This window comes from Triturus cristatus, chromosome 2_1 (assembly GCF_964204655.1).
Source record: "Triturus cristatus chromosome 2_1, aTriCri1.1, whole genome shotgun sequence".
NCBI lineage: Eukaryota > Metazoa > Chordata > Amphibia > Caudata > Salamandridae > Triturus > Triturus cristatus.
The window spans coordinates 425,081,155-425,099,987 of NC_140581.1; the positions used below are offsets into that span (position 1 = coordinate 425,081,155).

Sequence of the window (18,833 nt, forward strand, 5' to 3'; positions counted from 1 at the left end):
GTTGTTCCCTCCAAGTAAAGAAATTTGGCTGAAACTTACCTGTTGTGGGCTTCCTTCTAACCGGGCACCTTTGGTCTTTGATGTTTAGCGGCCTCGCCTAAGCCGCGGAGGAAGCACCGGTGCCGTGGCACCCCTGCAGCGACGCCAATCGACGCCGTTGTTCAAGGAACAGGTTGCCTGTTGTTTGGAGATACGCAGTGTCAACAAGGTTACGAGCTTTGCGGCACCACCCACTGTGGTTATATTTTAACATTTTGACTGTGAGGTAATGGCCGCTCACTGAAGTTTAAAATATGGCACTGCAACTACCATCATGCCATGGGGTGTGATTACGCCCACTGAGGCGGAGCTTGCAATTGACTTTTAAGTGCCTGAAATGTGCCCTGCCTCATGGTTCACAATATCCATCGCCTCTGAAGAAGTGAAGATCACGAAACGCGTCAGGCGGCTTGGACGATACTCCTGTGCCTAAGAACCTTATTTCCTTGTTGTTCCCTCCAAGTAAAGAAATTTGGCTGAAACTTACCTGTTGTGGGCTTCCTTCTAACCGGGCACCTTTGGTCTTTGATGTTTAGCGGCCTCGCCTAAGCCGCGGAGGAAGCACCGGTGCCGTGGCACCCCTGCAGCGACGCCAATCGACGCCGTTGTTCAAGGAACAGGTTGCCTGTTGTTTGGAGATACGCAGTGTCAACAAGGTTACGAGCTTTGCGGCACCACCCACTGTGGTTATATTTTAACATTTTGACTGTGAGGTAATGGCCGCTCACTGAAGTTTAAAATATGGCACTGCAACTACCATCATGCCATGGGGTGTGATTACGCCCACTGAGGCGGAGCTTGCAATTGACTTTTAAGTGCCTGAAATGTGCCCTGCCTCATGGTTCACAATATCCATCGCCTCTGAAGAAGTGAAGATCACGAAACGCGTCAGGCGGCTTGGACGATACTCCTGTGCCTAAGAACCTTATTTCCTTGTTGTTCCCTCCAAGTAAAGAAATTTGGCTGAAACTTACCTGTTGTGGGCTTCCTTCTAACCGGGCACCTTTGGATATGGATATGGATATGGATATGGATATGGAGATATATATATATATATATATATATATATATATATATATATATATATATATATATATATATATATATATATATATATATATATATATATATATATATATATATATATATATATATATATATATATATATATATATATATATATATATATATATATATATATATATATAATTACCTACTGGTGCTTGCCAGTAGGTAGATATAGTTAGGACCTATTTTCCTTAGAAAATCCGCAACAGTCTATTTGGAATCACGTTGACGCCGATTGACGAATCTTCGCGAAATTTTCCAAACTTTTGGCCATCTCCGTTCCGCTCCTATCCTGAAAATGTCACGGTGATTCGTCAAGCGGGGGCCGAGAAAAAAGGGGGGTCCCAAAATGCGTTTTCCCCATGCATTTTCCCATAGGACCTTTAGCCGCAGCTACAGCCCAAACTGCTGGACGGAATTACACCAAATTTGGCAAAGAGGTAGTCCTCAGTTCAGACTCGTGCCTTTTGCTTAAATGGTGTAAATCCGTTCTTTAGTTCCTGAGAAAATTAGAGTTAAAAGTACATATATATCTATGGCCTTGGAGGATCCGCGCACCCTATGCGCACCCAGAGCGTACCCTGCCGTTCACGAGTTGTTTTCTAATTGGCTATCAACACTCCAGATCAGGAAGTGTTGGCAGCCATCTTGTGCCTTCTGTAGAACCGAGGCACAAGAAATCTAAAAAACAAACGCGAAAAACGCAAAAAGGGGGCAGGGTAGAAACACCCTGACCCTCTAGGCCTGCTCAGGGGGACCCACAAGTAACCCCAGGGCCCCGCCCCCTTCCTTTACCATTGTACAAATATTCCTCTAAAATCCATAGGAATCCATTGTGTGGTTTTCAGCAGAAAAGTTTCTAAGTGTCCATTTTTGAAACTTACAAATATTCCTCTAAAATCAGCCGAACTACGAATTCCGATTTACTCACCTGTTATCAGGAGAGAACCCTGTGCTGCATCTTTTAGACCAGCACTGACCCTGAAAAGTAATTCTAAGCATGCTTACCAGTAACTTGTATTTCTTTCCATAGGAATCCATTGTGTGGTTTTCACCAGAAAAGTTTGTGTCCATTTTTGAAACGTACAAATATTCCTCTAAAATCAGCCGAACTACGAATTCTGATTTACTCACCTGTTATCAGGAGAGAACCCAGTGCTGCATCTTTTAGACCAGCACTGACCCTGAAAAGTGATTCTAAGCGTACTTACCAGTAACTTGTATTTCCTTCCATAGGAATCCATTGTGTGGTTTTCACCAGAAAAGTTTCAAAGTGTCCATTTTTTAAACGAACAAATATTCCTCTAAAATCAGCCGAACTACGAATTCTGATTTACTCACCTTTTATCAGGAGAGAACCCAGTGCTGCATCTTTTAGACCAGCACTGACCCTGAAAAGTAATTCTAAGCGTACTTACCAGTAACTTGTATTTCCTTCCATAGGAATCCATTGTGTGCTTTAAAGCAGAAAAGTTTCTAAGTGTCTATTTTCACAAATTAAAAATATTCCTAAAAAATCGTCTGTATGACTTAAACACATTCTTTCAACTGTTTACAGGAGATTCACCTGTGCTGGATCCAGGATCCACCACTGAGTAAGAAAAAGTAATGATAACACTACTTACCTGCTAAGTGGATTTTCTGCCATAGGATAACATTGGTGATTCTATGTGAAAATGTTTCCAAGTGTCAACTTTTAAAATACAATAATAATCCTTAAAAATCACTACTGTAACCAAAACGCTTTTACTCAACTGTTTACAGGAGATGTCCAAGGACTGAATCTATTATCCAGTCCTGTGGTTAGAAACGTAATCCATAAAGTAACTAATTGCATTTGACTAGAAATTCACATTTAGCTCAGTGTTGCTTTGTGTTTGAAATTGTCTTGCCCATTGCAACAACTGTAACTACTGTACTTAAAAGTCTATTGCCTATTTGCAAAGTATTTAAACTAAAGTAATTCATTCTGAGAAAGTATATTTTGTATTGTAATGTATAATGTAATTAAAAAAATTAAATATCTAACAATAAACAGTTTAAAAAATGTAGTAAATCAGTATCAAAAAAATCAGTATAACAATTAATACATTAAAAATTGTCATTTACAAAACCTTTGAAATTCACTGAAAAAACCATAGGTTTCAGGCCTGATATAGTTATGAATTGGCATTTAAAAAACCTTTGAAATTCACTGAAAAAACAATAGGTTTTAGGGGTGTTATAGTTAGCTGGACATTTCAATCGAACAAAACCATTGAAATTCCTCCGATATAGTTAGTTGTACTAACTACATCTCGCACGCCCGCAATCCACTGCTGATGATGTCACATATTACATCATTCATGACATGGTCAGTGACATCACTGATGACATCTCAAATGACATCACTTATGACATCATCCACGTGACAATCAGATACACCTCATCATACACTAGTATAACCTTTCATCACTCACTATAAAATACAGAGTGCCCGATTTAAAACCATTGACACACCAATACAAGTTTCTAAACACCCACTCAGTGATTCCTAGATCTATACACACATCTAATCACTTACCTATAGATGCACTCATGCATGCTGTCAATGATCAATAGAACACTATCAAATATACTTATACACCTATATCGACATTACACACCAGCACACATCCTAATCACTTATGAAGTCATCCTACTCACTTATGCAAACAATGGATCATACTTACTTTTACTTAGCTATACACTTATAAAAACACCACTTCATCTATTCATATAGATAATAGCTCATACTTAGTGTGTTATAAAATCACTATTACAACTATACAGTTATCCATACAGTCACTCATACAATCACTGAGTCTTATATATACTTATTTATATACAACAACTGACACATACACTGGCTTTTATTTTTCTAGTTTGTTGGACATGTACCATTAAGACATATATTTGCTCATCGCCACACCCATAAAGATATTCACTCACCCAAACAACTGTTATAACATGTAGTTTTAACTTCATATACCTACTGAATCAACTATTCACACATCTTTGGGCAGTCACACACCCCCCACCGAACCCCACACACATTCACTCTCCCATACAAAAACTCAGTTAACTAATCAATAAATAATATAGACTTTCACGTAGCTAGTAACCAACTAGTGCAGCAGTTTACACAACAACTGACAAAGTGATTCAGATATTCACACAGTTTAGTCACTATCCAATATATTTAGTGAGACACTATAAATTAGTCAAGTAAACAGTCAATCACACTGCTACTAAATCCTCCATCCAGGTATTTATATTTATATTTTTTCTCGGCCCCCGCTTGACGAATCACCGTGAAATTTTCAGGATAGTAGCGGACCGGAGCTGGCCAAAAGTTTGGAAAATTTTGCGAAGATTCGTCAATCAGCGCCAATGTTATTCCAAATAGAATGTTGCGGATTTTATATGGAAAATAGGTCCTAACTATAACTACCTACTGGCGACTGCCAGTAAGTAATATCCACTCATTCTTCAATGCAAATTGCTATATATATATATAATACATATTTAAATAACGAACCAAATCACATTCACTGGATGATGTCATCAGTGATGTCATTTTACATGTCATCAGTGATGTCACTGACCACGTCATGAATGATGTAATATGTGACATCATCAGCAGTGGATTGCGGGCGTGTGAGATGTAGTTCGTACAACTAACTATAACACCCCTAAAACCTATTGTTTTTTCAGTGAATTTCTAAGGTTTTTTAAATGCTAATTCCTAACTATATCAGGCCTGAAACCTATGGTGTTTTTCAGTGAATATATATATCTATATATAGATATAGATATATATATATAGATATATTTCACTTACCTGCGATATACTTAAATTTTCATTGTAAAGGTATCCGTGGTAAAGGCAATGTGTGGTAATGACTGCGTGGTAATGGTAATGCATGGTAAATACAAAGTATAAATGGACGCACACTCCATTGATATATTTTAATGAGCAAACTGACCTACCGCATTTCAGCCGCGACTCAGCCTTGATCATGCATTGGAGGACATTACAAAATCAGTGCATTTAAACAATGAGTACATAGGCACAAACAATGCCTTTGAGCGCACTTGAGCAATAGTCACCATTTTGGAATGGTACATCAATTCAGTTATATACAGGGCCACCGGAATTATGCATGTGTGCGGCCTCAGCATTTTTTGCATTATTATGGATATGATATACATTTATATAGCTCAGCAAATTGCCTAAGGGTGTCAAGGCGCTCATAGCTCAGTGTGTCACGGATCTGCCTGATTTGCCACATAATCCATCATCTGCTGCATAATACAGATTTTACCAACAAAACAAAATGTGTTTGTAGCTCAAATGGTTCAAAACTTACTAAGCGACACATATTGCCAAGTGGTGGAAGGTCCTTTGGATAAGTTGAGTAGCTCATTGCTATGGTTGGGTGTTGAACTGAGGTGCATCATATGCCCAGAGAGTGTTAATGAGTGCACAAATGACAAAATAATGAAGTAACACTATCAGAAAATGTGACACATTACACCACATAATTTGCCTTTTCCTGGTGCATAATTTATTCAACCCAATAATGTAACATCGTTGCAAATGATACTACGGAGAATCTCTGCAAAAATAGTTGAAGATAAAAAAAACTCATACATAAATCAATGCAAATGAATAATATGCAAACTCATAAACATACTCAACATGTATCAAAATACTTGAGGACAGTGGTCTTCCATCTTGGAGTACTACCGGTTGTTGAATTACATGCTATTATTTTTTTGCATATTCATTCCACACAATCATTAAGGCAACATTAATCAAATATATTACTCAAAAATATCCTATTTGAACTTTTTTGTAATATATTATTATTGTATGATCAACAGGAAACATGGTAATGAAGTACAATAAAACCCCAAAGGCTCAATCCTCTTCCCTTATGGACTAAAGTCACTTGCGGTCTCCAATCACTCAAAATAAAACAGCAAGTATGATAAAAATGAGTGCAATGTGATTTAGAACTGAAGCTACGTGAGAAACCGCAAGCATGTTATTGTAAGGGCCTGGCTCATATTTTCAGCCCTAAAAAATTGTAATTGTTCATCATATAAGTCAGCAAAAAGCTTAATATATCCCAAACAATGGACCCACAATATCAAGCCCAATTGGGCATAGATCTAAAAGAAAAGTATTCGCTTAGCTCTCAGGAGACACCTGTCGTCCACAAGAGACTTGTAATGTCCTCACCCAGTTCCCCACCAAACACCAATGTGAAAATATATATATCTGCATCAATATTAAAAACGCTGTTAAGTTATTTACATGACTTGCAAAACATACAACCGAGATCATTGTAACTAAGGGAGTAAATGGGTTATAGTGTTCCCAAGTGTATGCTCAGTTCCTCTTCGATATGGAGTCCCTGTGGTCCATTGGTTTCTTGAAGCTGTACTTTAATGTGTGTGATCTGCTTCCAGCTCCAGATTTGACTGCTTCCATTCTGTGTACATTGGCTTTCCAGTGGATTTGGATTGCTCAATTACACTTAGTACGGAATGCTGCTAACAGTTTGGTTTGGGGTTTCAAGACTGCAACCTGTCGGGCACTGTAGTCTGTGTATTTATCAGTTTCTGAGAACGAACATGTTAAAACTGCTCACAAAGAAGAGACATGTTCTATTCGGTCCAGGTGGTACCCAGAACAGCTCTGGCTGGTTTCTTCCAAGACCACCTTGGTATAAGGTTTTGGCACATGGTTTTAACATTGGTGCATGCCAGTTTATCGTGCATTGGCTTCTATGGCCCCAACCTGTTTTTATCTGGTTAACCGATAGAAAAGGAACATGTTTTACTCACGATTGGAAATTGTGTGCAATTACAAAGCTCACAAAATTCAGATTTTATAAACAGTTTATGAGTAGAACCTTATTCCTAGACCTAGTGACAACCCAGTAAGACAGAATGCGAGATAAACAGGAGAAAACAACCTTGTCTCAATATTATATTTTTTCCGTAGCAACTACAACAAGAGTATACAGTAAAAAGTAATTGTATCATGGATGCACAGTAAAATTAAAACAAAATGCCAATTATTCCCACAAACATGTTTAACTCACATTCCATAGCATATTGATACACATTTAATATGTTTTAGAATCAAACTTTTCTTTTTAACAAGGCTTAGATGGATCTACCTCAGACACCTCAACAACTAAGGGCCTGATTACGATGCGGTTCGGAAATCATTCCGACCGAATCGGTTTGGGAATGGTTTCTGACTGACTCGGATCAGGAGAGTCCAACCGACCGATTATGATGCATCCGGATGCTTCCAGATACGATTCGGTCGCACTCCCATTGACTTCAATGGAAACCTATGTTCCAACTGAGTGCATAGGCTCCCATTGAAGAAAGGGGGTCTGGGTAAAATCAGGCACCCAGTGGCGGACACCCCCCTGGTGCCTGCCACACTGCATCGATGTTAAGGGGGGACCCATGGGTACCCCCATGGGCCCGATTGGGAAGGCGTCGGGTGCAGGGGGGCCGCTACAAGCCCCCAAAGTCTGATTCTGACTGCTGATTCGAGTCAGCACGTTTCTGAAAGGCTGTCCGAATCCAGCATCGTAATTGGTCGTTCGGAAACGCGGCCCATAGAGATGTACAAGTCTGCTCCGTAAGGCTTGGTCATTCCGAATGTCGTCAGGTTCGTATTCGGCTATTTCTAACTCCTAACTAGTCAAAAAACATTCAGATTCGTTCGGAAAGACACTTCCCGATCCTATTCGAACGGAGCAAATGCCGTTAGGAGGCCTTCCAAACTGCATCGTAATCGGTCCCTAAAATGAAACTTCTAACACAGGCTTTTCCAGTGAGTAGCTTGTGAGCTACTGGTAGCTCTTTAGCTACATGTAAGTAGCTATCTTGTTTCCAGCCTCGCCTCCTAAATTAGAGTTTGCTTATTGAATTAAAATATGTATAACAACATTAAAAAAGAGTGTATTTGAGACGAAAATTCTGATGTTTGGAAAAATTGGTTGACTTTCCAAAACACAGTTAAAGCTGATATTTGAGTTCTAAATCGTGTGGCATTCGGAAGACTTATTCCTGATAATATTACTTTGGTGCCTAGGGAATTACAGCCATGGCTGTTTTGTATTACCCATGTCAAGGCATTCCCAGTTGGCTAAGACTTTTTTACATTACTGCTGGCAACCCTGCCTGATACATTGAGGTAATCACTGTCGGTTCCTTGCATAGGGTAGCCTCCAATGCAGTGGTCTTCAAACTTTGTTATGGGAATTACCCCCATGAACAAAATATTTGGGGGTCAGGCCCCCCCTTAATCCTTCGTAAGGTCAGACAGAGACAAGGGCAAGCAACCTTACTAAATTGTCGACACATTGGCAATGCCACTGAACTAAAGTTCCCTACTGATTCAAAGCCCCATCCAACGTCCGCTGCAAAACACCATACTGACACATCCTTACAACATCCTATCCTGAATGCTCTGCAAATTCGCACCCTGGCTCACTCTACATAGCTCTCAAACAGACATCCTCTAACCCCCGCCCCTTGAAATGCTCTACCTACTTTACATTACTGCTGGCAACCCTGCCTGATACATTGAGGTAATCACTGTCGGTTCCTTGCATAGGGTAGCCTCCAATGCAGTGGTCTTCAAGCTTTGTTATGGGAATTCCCTCCATGAACAAAATATTTGGGGGTTAGGCCCTACATAGCTCTCAAACAGACATCCTCTAACCCCCGCCCCTTGAAATGCTCTACCTACTTTCTCTGCAAAGCACCACACGGATGCCACCTACGAAAGCAGGACCTAGGCCCCTTTCGACATAGCACAATTCAGACATTCTTTACTGAACTTCACCAGACACCATTATGAAAGACATCATTTAGGCCCATCTTTGTACCCCATTCAGAACCCATTTTCAACGCACCATCCACCCTGCTAAAATCCTAATAAAAAACCCCTCTTCAGATGCCCATCCAAAACATTTCTGCAATGTCCCATTGTGGTGTCTTTTTTTTAAAGCCACAGCCCGTACCCATCTTCAGACTCCTATGCAGAACCATTGTAGAAAGCTATATCCTCACAACTCTCTCACCGGACACCATTTCTGAAGTCCAGTTCAAACATTCTATACAAAAGATCCTCCACGCCCTTACTGCAAAGCCACATCCTGACACCCTCCAGAGCCCCATGAAGAACCCCTCCAGAGCTCCATTTATATCACCTCTGCAAAGACCTATCCAGGCCCACCTACAGGTTTCCATCTTTGAAACCTCTCTGCTTCACTCAGCAGAGCCTACTTCAGGCATCCTCTCCAAAGCCTCTGTAAAAGCCCATCCAGGTAGCCTTAAAAACAGCTTGTGTGCCCTCTTTGAAAACCACATTACCTTTCAATTCCTAATCACTCCCTCTTCTAAAAGGGCAGCTCCACTCTCTGTTCTTGAAATCTCAATCCACCATCCCTTCTGGAAAGCCCCATCCAGTTTCATTTAGAAAGTTCAATCCATCTCTATTGTTTAACATTTCCCATCCAGTCACAAAATCCCAGTTTTTATGCCCTCTTGAAATCCTACTAGCCCTCTCTTACAATTAATCATAAATCCTCTCATTGCAAGCCATAGACCGTGCCAAATCCATGTTGTAACTAGCCTATCCCTACTTTCAATCATTCCTCCTCGTAGCTCTGAAGCAGTGGAAAGCTACCAGAACGCTATACACAAACCACAGATACAAATATTGTTAATAATAAAGGTTGCATAAAGTAACCCCAGGCACTGCTGAAGTTAAAATCCAGAAAGATCAATACAGAGCATTAATTAGTAGAAAGAGATTACCACCACAGCAAACTATGAGCTGGTGATAGAGGGGAATTGAAAATGGAAGTAAGCTTTTTGTGTTTTTTATGAAGGATTAAGGCTGCCACAGAGACAAAGGCCATACTTCTGAAACCAGTATTAAACTTAATGACCTCATTTTTAATGGGATTAAGTTTGACCATTTGCTTTTTGGCACTCTCATACAGCACATTGCGCCATTAGAATTGCAAAGCACGTCCATGAGCTAAGATGAGTGGGAAACTAACAGTCTTGGCGAATAACTCCAATTCTGTGTATGTACAACTCATGCTGATTACTACACATGAGCAGCTACAAACAGACACCAAGCACAGCACAGCAGGGCAGTAAGCAGTATATTAAAACAACGCCAGATAAAAATATGTTTTGATGCATTATAAGTTTGTGCTTCGCAGTTCCCTGAGTGTATGGCTCAGTATTGGAATAAAATGCCAAAATGCATCCTGTTTTCACTTGCAAGCAGACTACAATTCTGCAAACTGTTGAGAATTGAATTCCAAAGTGCTTTCTCAGCACAATGCTCAGCCTCCCTACTCGGCCTCACTCCCTAGTTCCTTTCCGAGTTTCCAGTGCTGTTCCTGTAAGGGGAGGGTGGGCTCTTCTTTAACTCGAGAAGGACTCACCAAGCAACCTGTGCAAGAGCGACGCAGACCAGGAGTCAGATTCATCCGTCCACGCAACGGCCACCTTGCCTGGCCCTGAGTGGCTCCATCATTCTGGATTAAGGTAACACAGGTCAAATCGTTGCATTGCTTTACTCTTCACTGGGAATGCATTGCGTGGGTGTTCCCACGCAACTCCCATTGTTTTTGACGCATTCCCAGATTTACCAGATCTGGTAACCCTGGAAATGGGCCAAAAGGATACGCCTTCCCAGGAGAGGCATAACGAGGATAAATGTTTGGATTTCTCTGCGTTACTTCCTCTTTCTCTGTGTGCTGCCGCAAATAAAGATAGAGGAATATGCCTCCCAGGATTGTTTTTGAGCAGGAAGACCTTCCTGCACAAAACAATCCTGCCTGCAACGCAGGCACCCTTGCATTATGGTGCATGTGTTGGTGCTAGGTTGCCAAAAGGGCGCCAGCACAGACGAAAAGGCAGGAATGCGCCTTGGTGCCATAAATGCGGCGCATTCCTGCTCTTTACCCGTCATGCAGTGCAGCAAGGTGAACTGTGCGCTGCACTGCGTGACTTTTACATAAATACGCCCCCAGGTATCGGAAAGGGAGCTTGACTGTAAGAGGGAGCTTGAAGGGAACACTCTCTAGTGTACGGGGGTGAAACAGGTAGCAGTTGAAATCTGATTGTTACAGAATAAGCTCACGCTGCTCAGAGACACAGGGATAAGCCTGCACGTACCTATGTTACAAAGCCCCCTCTATTCATTTATGAGTTCACTAGTGAGTTGCTGCCATCTTGTGGAGAGTGAACAGACCTGCAGTTTGTAAAATTCTATACCATTAACACACAATCTGTGGTTTTTATCATCTACCTTGTAAATATCAGCTTAGACTATTATAAGTGTTCAAATATTTCTTCTTAAAAGCAGATGTTGCTTGGTAAGGCAGAGGATACTGTGCCAACATTACTCCACGCATCAGCAAAAACTCCGAGGGCGGTTATTCAGATTTCTTCCTTAAGTAACCTCAGGAAAAACATGACACGTCCCTGAGTCCGCTCCCGCTGCTCCATGCCCCCGAGCAATCGCTGATCGTGGCGGCGCGGTGCCCACGAGCACATCTTAGAGGACAGACGTATGACAGCGTATTATTGTAGTGCAAGTAAAGGAAGGCATTACAGTGATGCTCATGGGAGCACTGGTGCTTACCGAATGTGGGAGCAGCGCATCCTGCTTGTGATAGAAAACCCGGCGGCGAGAAAACAAGCTGCAAAGGAAGTAAAATGGAGTCTGCCATAGCGGGAAGATGTGGAAAGCCTACTCCAATGCACCTTTTTTAGGGTATGATACCGAGGAAAGTTCGATTGCAAATTATTCAGAATGATGTTCTTAGACTGAAACAAAGCTGAAGAAACCTTAGTGAGTATAAAACTAACAAATGGCCGCATCCCCAAAACATTTGTCATCCAGAGAACGCAACGTCTGCAACCTGTATGGGGGGAAAAAGCCGGAAAGGAACTGACTATCTGGTTTTAAAGCGAATGTAATTGACTAGCACGTCAGTAAATAAAAGATAACTGAACTAGAGCATACTGTTCTACAAAGAGCCCTTTGTTGTAGTGGCCGGTGACAGAATCTATAACCGCAGAGGCTGCTTCTTTGCTTGTAGTTTTTGGCAGAGCTGCTCAGTGAAGATTGAACAAGATCAGCGTCGTTTTCCTCCCAGGGACACGGGGTGTGCACCGGCACTGAAATAACCCAGGTCCAATTTCCTTTGTGCCTGGTTTTCAAAAGATTTCACAGGCTGCAGTTTTAACCGGTATCGAGTGGATGTCGACAAGGGAGTAGTGTAGGTGAAGCACCTTGTGGCAGTCGACATCTGAGCCAGCAGTCGCTGCACAAAGGACCGAATTGTAAGGTACTCCCCCTTTCTCTAAAGCTGACTTAGTAGAAATGAGGGTTTCGCCAAGGTCCATAATACGTGTTTAACTTAAAGGAGTGTCAAACACCTTGTAGTGAGCTGCCCGCGGAGCTGGGCATTGAACATTATCAATATCGTGTCATGGTTGTGGACTCCTGACCCTCCCCCAAAAAATATTTTTATTGTTTTTATACGAACCATACATAGATCAGTGGACAATGAGTCAGTGCAATAACAGGCACAGTGTGCAAAACAATAACATGAGCCATATGTTGACACCCAGTAGTGCACTTATATCCCATAACACACTGACAGGCACATATAACATCAAAGTAAAAGCCTTGTTTCAACCATCTAAGAAAAGAAAAGGGCGAGAAATAGAGAAAATCCAACTTCACAAATAACAAATTAAAAAATAAATAAATAATTAAAGCCCTTCAGTGTCGTCCGTCAAAGTTGTGAACTTAATGCTCTAAAGAATTCATCGAGGAACAGGGTACTGTCACTGGTAGGTGAGCACACCCATTCTGGTGCAGTTTGAGATGATTGGAGTATAAAGTGTTTGCAACTCAATTGCGATGAGAGTACAAAAAAATCTTATTGTCGTTGACAGGAGTCTGAAGAGCTCTCATCCGATGAAGAAATGAAAATGGCAGAAATGCGTCCCCCGTTGATCGAAACTTCGATTAATCAACCCAAAGTTGTAGCACTGAGTAATAACAAAAAAGGTAAGGAAATAAAGCAACTGTTGAAATGTACAAAAATAACCTTGCACTGTGGTTTATGGAATTCCAGAGTGAGGAAATCTGTCTTTCCCTCAAAAAAGAAACACAAAAGCTGCCCGCAGAAAGGTTAACTAGAATCCAGTTGTGTACTACAAGCACAGCTTTGCTTACCCCCTGGACATTGCATTACTGCTTGTAGTCCTGCTCCCCAATGGGAAGAATGGTCATTACAGGTGTAGACAAATTAGAGATTTCTTTACAAAGAAGTTTGACAAATATTCCTGGAATAAAACTTGGAATTAGGATATATGATGAGCTGTAATGCTTTTAGAGGAACTTATTTTACTTTTACTATCTGTAACACCTGTATTGGATAATTGGCTAGAATGTTGCACTTAATGGTGTATTTAGAGGTTTTTATCAGAAGCGTGTTTAATATATAGCTTTAGTTCACTGATTTTCACAGCCTTAGGTAAAATGATCTTTTTCTCTTTTAACCTTGTCTCTCACCTGGCAACTTTGCTTTTTAAGCCTATTTGTTGTACAATGACATCCTGGGGAAGCTCCCTACAATCGCCTTATAACACCCAGCTTAGTATGAGAGCAGGCAGGGAAGCAACCTTGCAGTCAGGGGGGGGGGGTGGGGGGATGGGAGATTTTGGAGCTCCACTGTAGCCTCCATAACTATCCCACTAAACAAAAACCTATGTGCACCAAGTTGTACTTGTTGGAACAAAAGATGTCTCTTGCAACCCGCCACTGATCCTCTGATATTTGACTGGTAATAAAAACATGAAAGGGGTACTGCGATAGCCCTCTGTTTATGGCTTTAAAAATGGCGGAGGTCATGTCTGGTGCATTCCACAGACCTGGGCAGCCAGATCCTATTTGAGGCCCTGTGAGCCTGGCTTGTGCGGTGCCAGAGCGCTTTGAGGAGAGACATAAAATATTAGGCTGTCGAGAGATCTATTCACAACTCACTCACCCACTCAACTCACTTTTGAGTTTCTGCACTTACTCGGAGGAACTGACTTAAGGGAAAATCTTCCAATAACTAATTCAATATCCCATTCCAATTATGCATGCCAATGATTTATTCACAGAATCCGTTTTGAGCAAATGCCCGCAGAACATCATTTACACCCATCGGGAAAATACTTCTGATTGCGATTGATGATTTTCATTATAACAGTGTCACAAGTATTTGCCAAGAACACCAAAGCTGTTGTTGATCACATGCTGTATCAGAGCGTACACACTCGCCTACCTCTATGATTTGTTGCTATTATCATTGCTTTTCAACTTAAAAGCTGTCTGTGTATATGCTCATCACCATGCTATTCCTGACACTGCTGCTATTTTTCATAGAAGCTTCATTGTAGATGACCTTCAAACAGGACATAAACATGGTTTTACAGGAAGTGGTTTGTCACTTTCATTAGATGAAGTGATAGGTCCAGAGGACTCATGACGCCCCCCTGCTTCCAGCTGGTTTTCTGTCCTCTGATCAGGATATTACTTACTTAGCTTTATTTTCCTCACTTTTCAGGAATGAAGAACATTTTGTGTATGTCTCCGTTCCTCAAACAATGAATCAAAACTTCCCCTTCATTTACACAGATTCATAAATTTCCGTGACAGTGGACACTCCGGAGTATGGAGCAGTATGGCTGAAAACTTAACCAAACATTCAGTTCATTCTGACATAGTCACATCAGTGGCCTAACACTAAAGGCTGTCTTGGCACAGAAGGTACTTTTTGTAGTGATGCATGACAGAAGGGAGGTGATCAATGCTCACAACACTGATGTGTTGTCCTAAATCAAAAGGTTTGACACCTTTTAACATGTTTGATTGGAGTAAAACCATGCCAGTTGTCATTATACAAATAAACAGATGGTTTACAGTCACATACCTGCTTTAGGGATAGAACCTGCCAGTGAACGTGCACCTCAGAACTGAAATCACGCCACAGGTTGCGTCTCTTCCATTACTGTGACCATTCTTGAACATATTTTTATGCCTTCTGTGACACTACAAAGTTAATTGAGCTGATATCATGCATAGGAACAGGGCATTTTTTTCTCTTTGATGTATGTTTCTGCTCATGTAAGAGAGTCATTTCTTGAACACTTTACCCTGGTCTCTCTCATGCCATGCATGTGTGCACATTGCAGTAACTCCTAGGTTGCACAATAATTATTGTAGGTTCAAAGCAACTCACCCAATTGTGTTTCTGAGATCTCCTGGGACTAGTCAGGGGTTTACTTCTGGTACATGTCAGAGGAGATAGAAGGTCCTAGTACTCCAACGTTAATTTAGATATTTAGGTGTAGCTGCCTAGTTCGCCGGGATTGACCCATAATGTTCTCGAGAAATCCTAATTTTTCTTTTGAGTAGAAGCAGTATGTTACCCTGGTACAGAAACAAATGGTTCATACCTTGAAGCCGTGCTATGAAACAATCTTTAGTCCCACTTCACTATAATGTTGAAAACATGTTTTTTGTTCTATATTTAGCCCTTCAGACACCAAGGTTGAGTTGTTTAGGCCCTGCATGGCTGTGATTGGCATCCAGAGGAATTTGGGTTGACACTGTTACCACCTCCACCATGTTGTTCTTAAAATATAGTCTCCCCTGTTTACACACTCAGGTTAGGAGGATGTTTAGATTTAAATATCGTTTTATTAGTAGTGGTTTGGTGCAAAATCCTTTTGAACTTATTGCAACCAATTTGAATAAATGGTTAAACTAAAGTCTCTATTCCTTTCCCGAGTGACATCTGTTCGGAGGTTAAGATGCCGAAAGACCATATTACAAGAGAAAATGTCCTCAGGAGTCATACTTCATTGTTCAAAAGAGGTTATTAAATTTCCATATGAACCAGAAACTCTTACTCCCTGCATTTTTCTAATCTCTTTTTATGCTGAATGCATTCTCTGTAATCCGTTTGTTTGGCGTGGCCTCACTTTTTGTTTGCAAGGAACAACCGCTTTCTGACCGTTCTGAGACTCTACCACTAGCAGACGAGACACTGTTCATTCAGGCTTACTCTCCCAGAATCCATCTGTGCAGTCCTACAGTGTGAATTTGGCCATTGTCTGTGGCTTTACAACTTTACATCTCTCTTGATTTAATCAGCAAGGCAAACTCCTGGGCGGCTACCCATGACTTATTTATTGTACTATTGTCAATAAAAACTTCACAGTTCTGTGAAGACATGATCACAAACATTTTTGGGCATCCCTTTGGAATGTTGTATATAGGTGCCGCCCAGATCTTGGTGGTTGTTATTTTATACAATCCCACCCAGTGTGACTGACGGGGTCTTGGGATGCAGGAGTTAGTAAAGGTGAAGCTTTTTCACCCAGTCTTGTTGTACAACAGTCTCTAGACAGTTACCTGTCATCACTGTGGAGTGCTGTGAAGAGTGCCCTGATCTCCTCTACTAGAAGCAAGGGGATCACTAGAACTGAGAGTACTGAAGTGGTGTAGCGAGTAACTTGCACTTCATGGTCTATTCCTGGGAAGTCTGATGTTGGTTCTAGAGGGCCAGATCTAGGCTAGATTATCAAGACCACCACTGACTATAAACGAGGTACATTTAGATTCACTCTATATAAATCAAATACTTAGTGGATTTCCTAAAAATCTGTCATGGAGCTGGTGCTCTGGGATCTATGTTGACACGGATGGGACAACCTGATTCCCATACAAGGATCTGGATGCAAATATAGCTGTCTCATAGGGACGTCCAGAGAAAAACTATTCTTTCTTACTTATACGTATTTAATGTATCAGTCAGTGTTCTAAACTCTGTCAATGATCACAAAGTGTAATAATCTGGATCTGCGTTGGACGTCGCTGATCTTTCTAGTAAATTACAATAACACTATCCTTGTGTTCTACATCTGCGGTTTCTTCAAACAAAGGGTTTTACTCGGCTTCACCTACATGAGGCCAAAAGCCATTCACGCGGTACATGCAAATGGTGAATTTTGTTTTTTTCACTGAGCAGACATCCTACTGAGTATGGTATGCGGATCTGTATTTATAGTTGTGTGGTGTAGACATACTGCATAATGCTGAATGTGTCACAATTTCATAAGGAAAACTGTTTTTCAGAGAATAAGGATGCTGACTCCCTACTGGATGAAGTCACCCACAACAGCAACCAGAACAACAGTAACTGTTCCTCTCCCTCCAGGATGTCTGATTCCGTTTCCCTGAACACTGACAGCAGCCACGATCATTCGTTATGTTCCCCAGAGAAAGAAGCGCACATTGTTTTGAATTCGAAGATCAGGTCTGTGTATGTGTCTGCGTACGTGTGTATATAGAGTGTTGTTGTTCTCTGTTAGTGCCATGTCTCAGCTCGCCCTACCTTTTTTGCTGCATGCAAATGTCGACACTTGACTGGAATTTTACTGGTACTGGCGTTTGGCCTTGTGTGCTTGTATCCAATTTCCTAATTTTTTTTGTAAACGGGATTAATTTGTTGCAAATGGCTATTCATATAGTTTTTAACGTTCCACCAATTTATTTTGATCACTATTTTCAATACAGGTAGCATCACATAATATGTTAAAGTGACGTGAACAAGAAAGTTGTAAATGCCATGAAGACATGCACGTTCTTTTGGAGAATAGTGCCACCTAACAGTAGTTAATATCTGTTGGGGGGGGGGGGGGTAAAGGGGGCTTTGTGCAGGTGCAATTAGGGAAAAGCATTTTCTCTGTGCGGTCCTAATGCTTGGAGAGCACATATTTTTCTTTGGAGATTAGCAAGATTTGATGCGGCCACTTACACCTGGTTTTCAAGTCGAAAATGTCAGATCTTTTAATAGGTAAATAAGGAGAGTCTGGATACTTGATTCAAAGTGACCCAGAGATGATAACGCTGATGGCGAGGCAGGCATGGCGGGAAGAAATGACAAATGGCGATGAACATCTCCTTTGACAGGTGTTAATGGCAGCCAGAAGCCGCCGTGCTGTCGTCTACAAGAAGGGGGAGCAATTGGATGCTTCTAGTGATGGAAAGGTGAACTTAAACGTTTTAAAAGTAGAAAGGCGAACATTTTTGGCAACATTAGGTCCACTAGTAGACTGGCTAGAAATTGATGGCAGAGAGGTGAATATTCTGGTACCATTACGAGGGACAATGAACTAGAATTATCAAAAGCACAGTTTCCCTCCTATTTAGTGCTCTTTGACCTCCGTCTTGATTCCTGTTCTTACGCTACCAGTGACTTCTGATGCAGCATGTTCCTGCATGGCCAAAAATACTTTGCTGGGAAATTGATGACTATCATTTTGAATATCTGAAGTGAGATGCAGCGCGTGCTGCACAGGGTTCCGTCGTTGCGGTCTTCCTGTGGAGACCATTGATGGGTGTGTCTCTTACCCTGGCCGTCCTTGCTGTATTTCCTTTGGATAATTTCAGGTTCAACACTTGTCCTTCCTGAAGCCTGGTGGGTGGTGAAATCAAGACATGGAGCAAGGCATCAAAGATCTGCAGTGGCCATATAAGGGCCTATCCACCCAATGCTCTCAGCAAC

General features: G+C 41.3%; 1 protein-coding gene across 2 annotated transcripts in view; it reads left to right on the top strand.

Annotated features, from left to right (window-relative positions):
- The window catches only part of ERBIN (erbb2 interacting protein), a 710,320-nt gene that overhangs the window by 597,323 nt on the left and 94,164 nt on the right, over positions 1–18,833 (top strand). For both annotated transcript variants that reach the window (XM_085631853.1, XM_085631862.1), the window contains exons 20-21: positions 13,165–13,279; positions 17,402–17,582. In XM_085631853.1, coding sequence (XP_085487979.1) covers positions 13,165–13,279; positions 17,402–17,582 — 296 coding nt within the window. The remainder of the gene's footprint in view (positions 1–13,164; positions 13,280–17,401; positions 17,583–18,833) is intronic.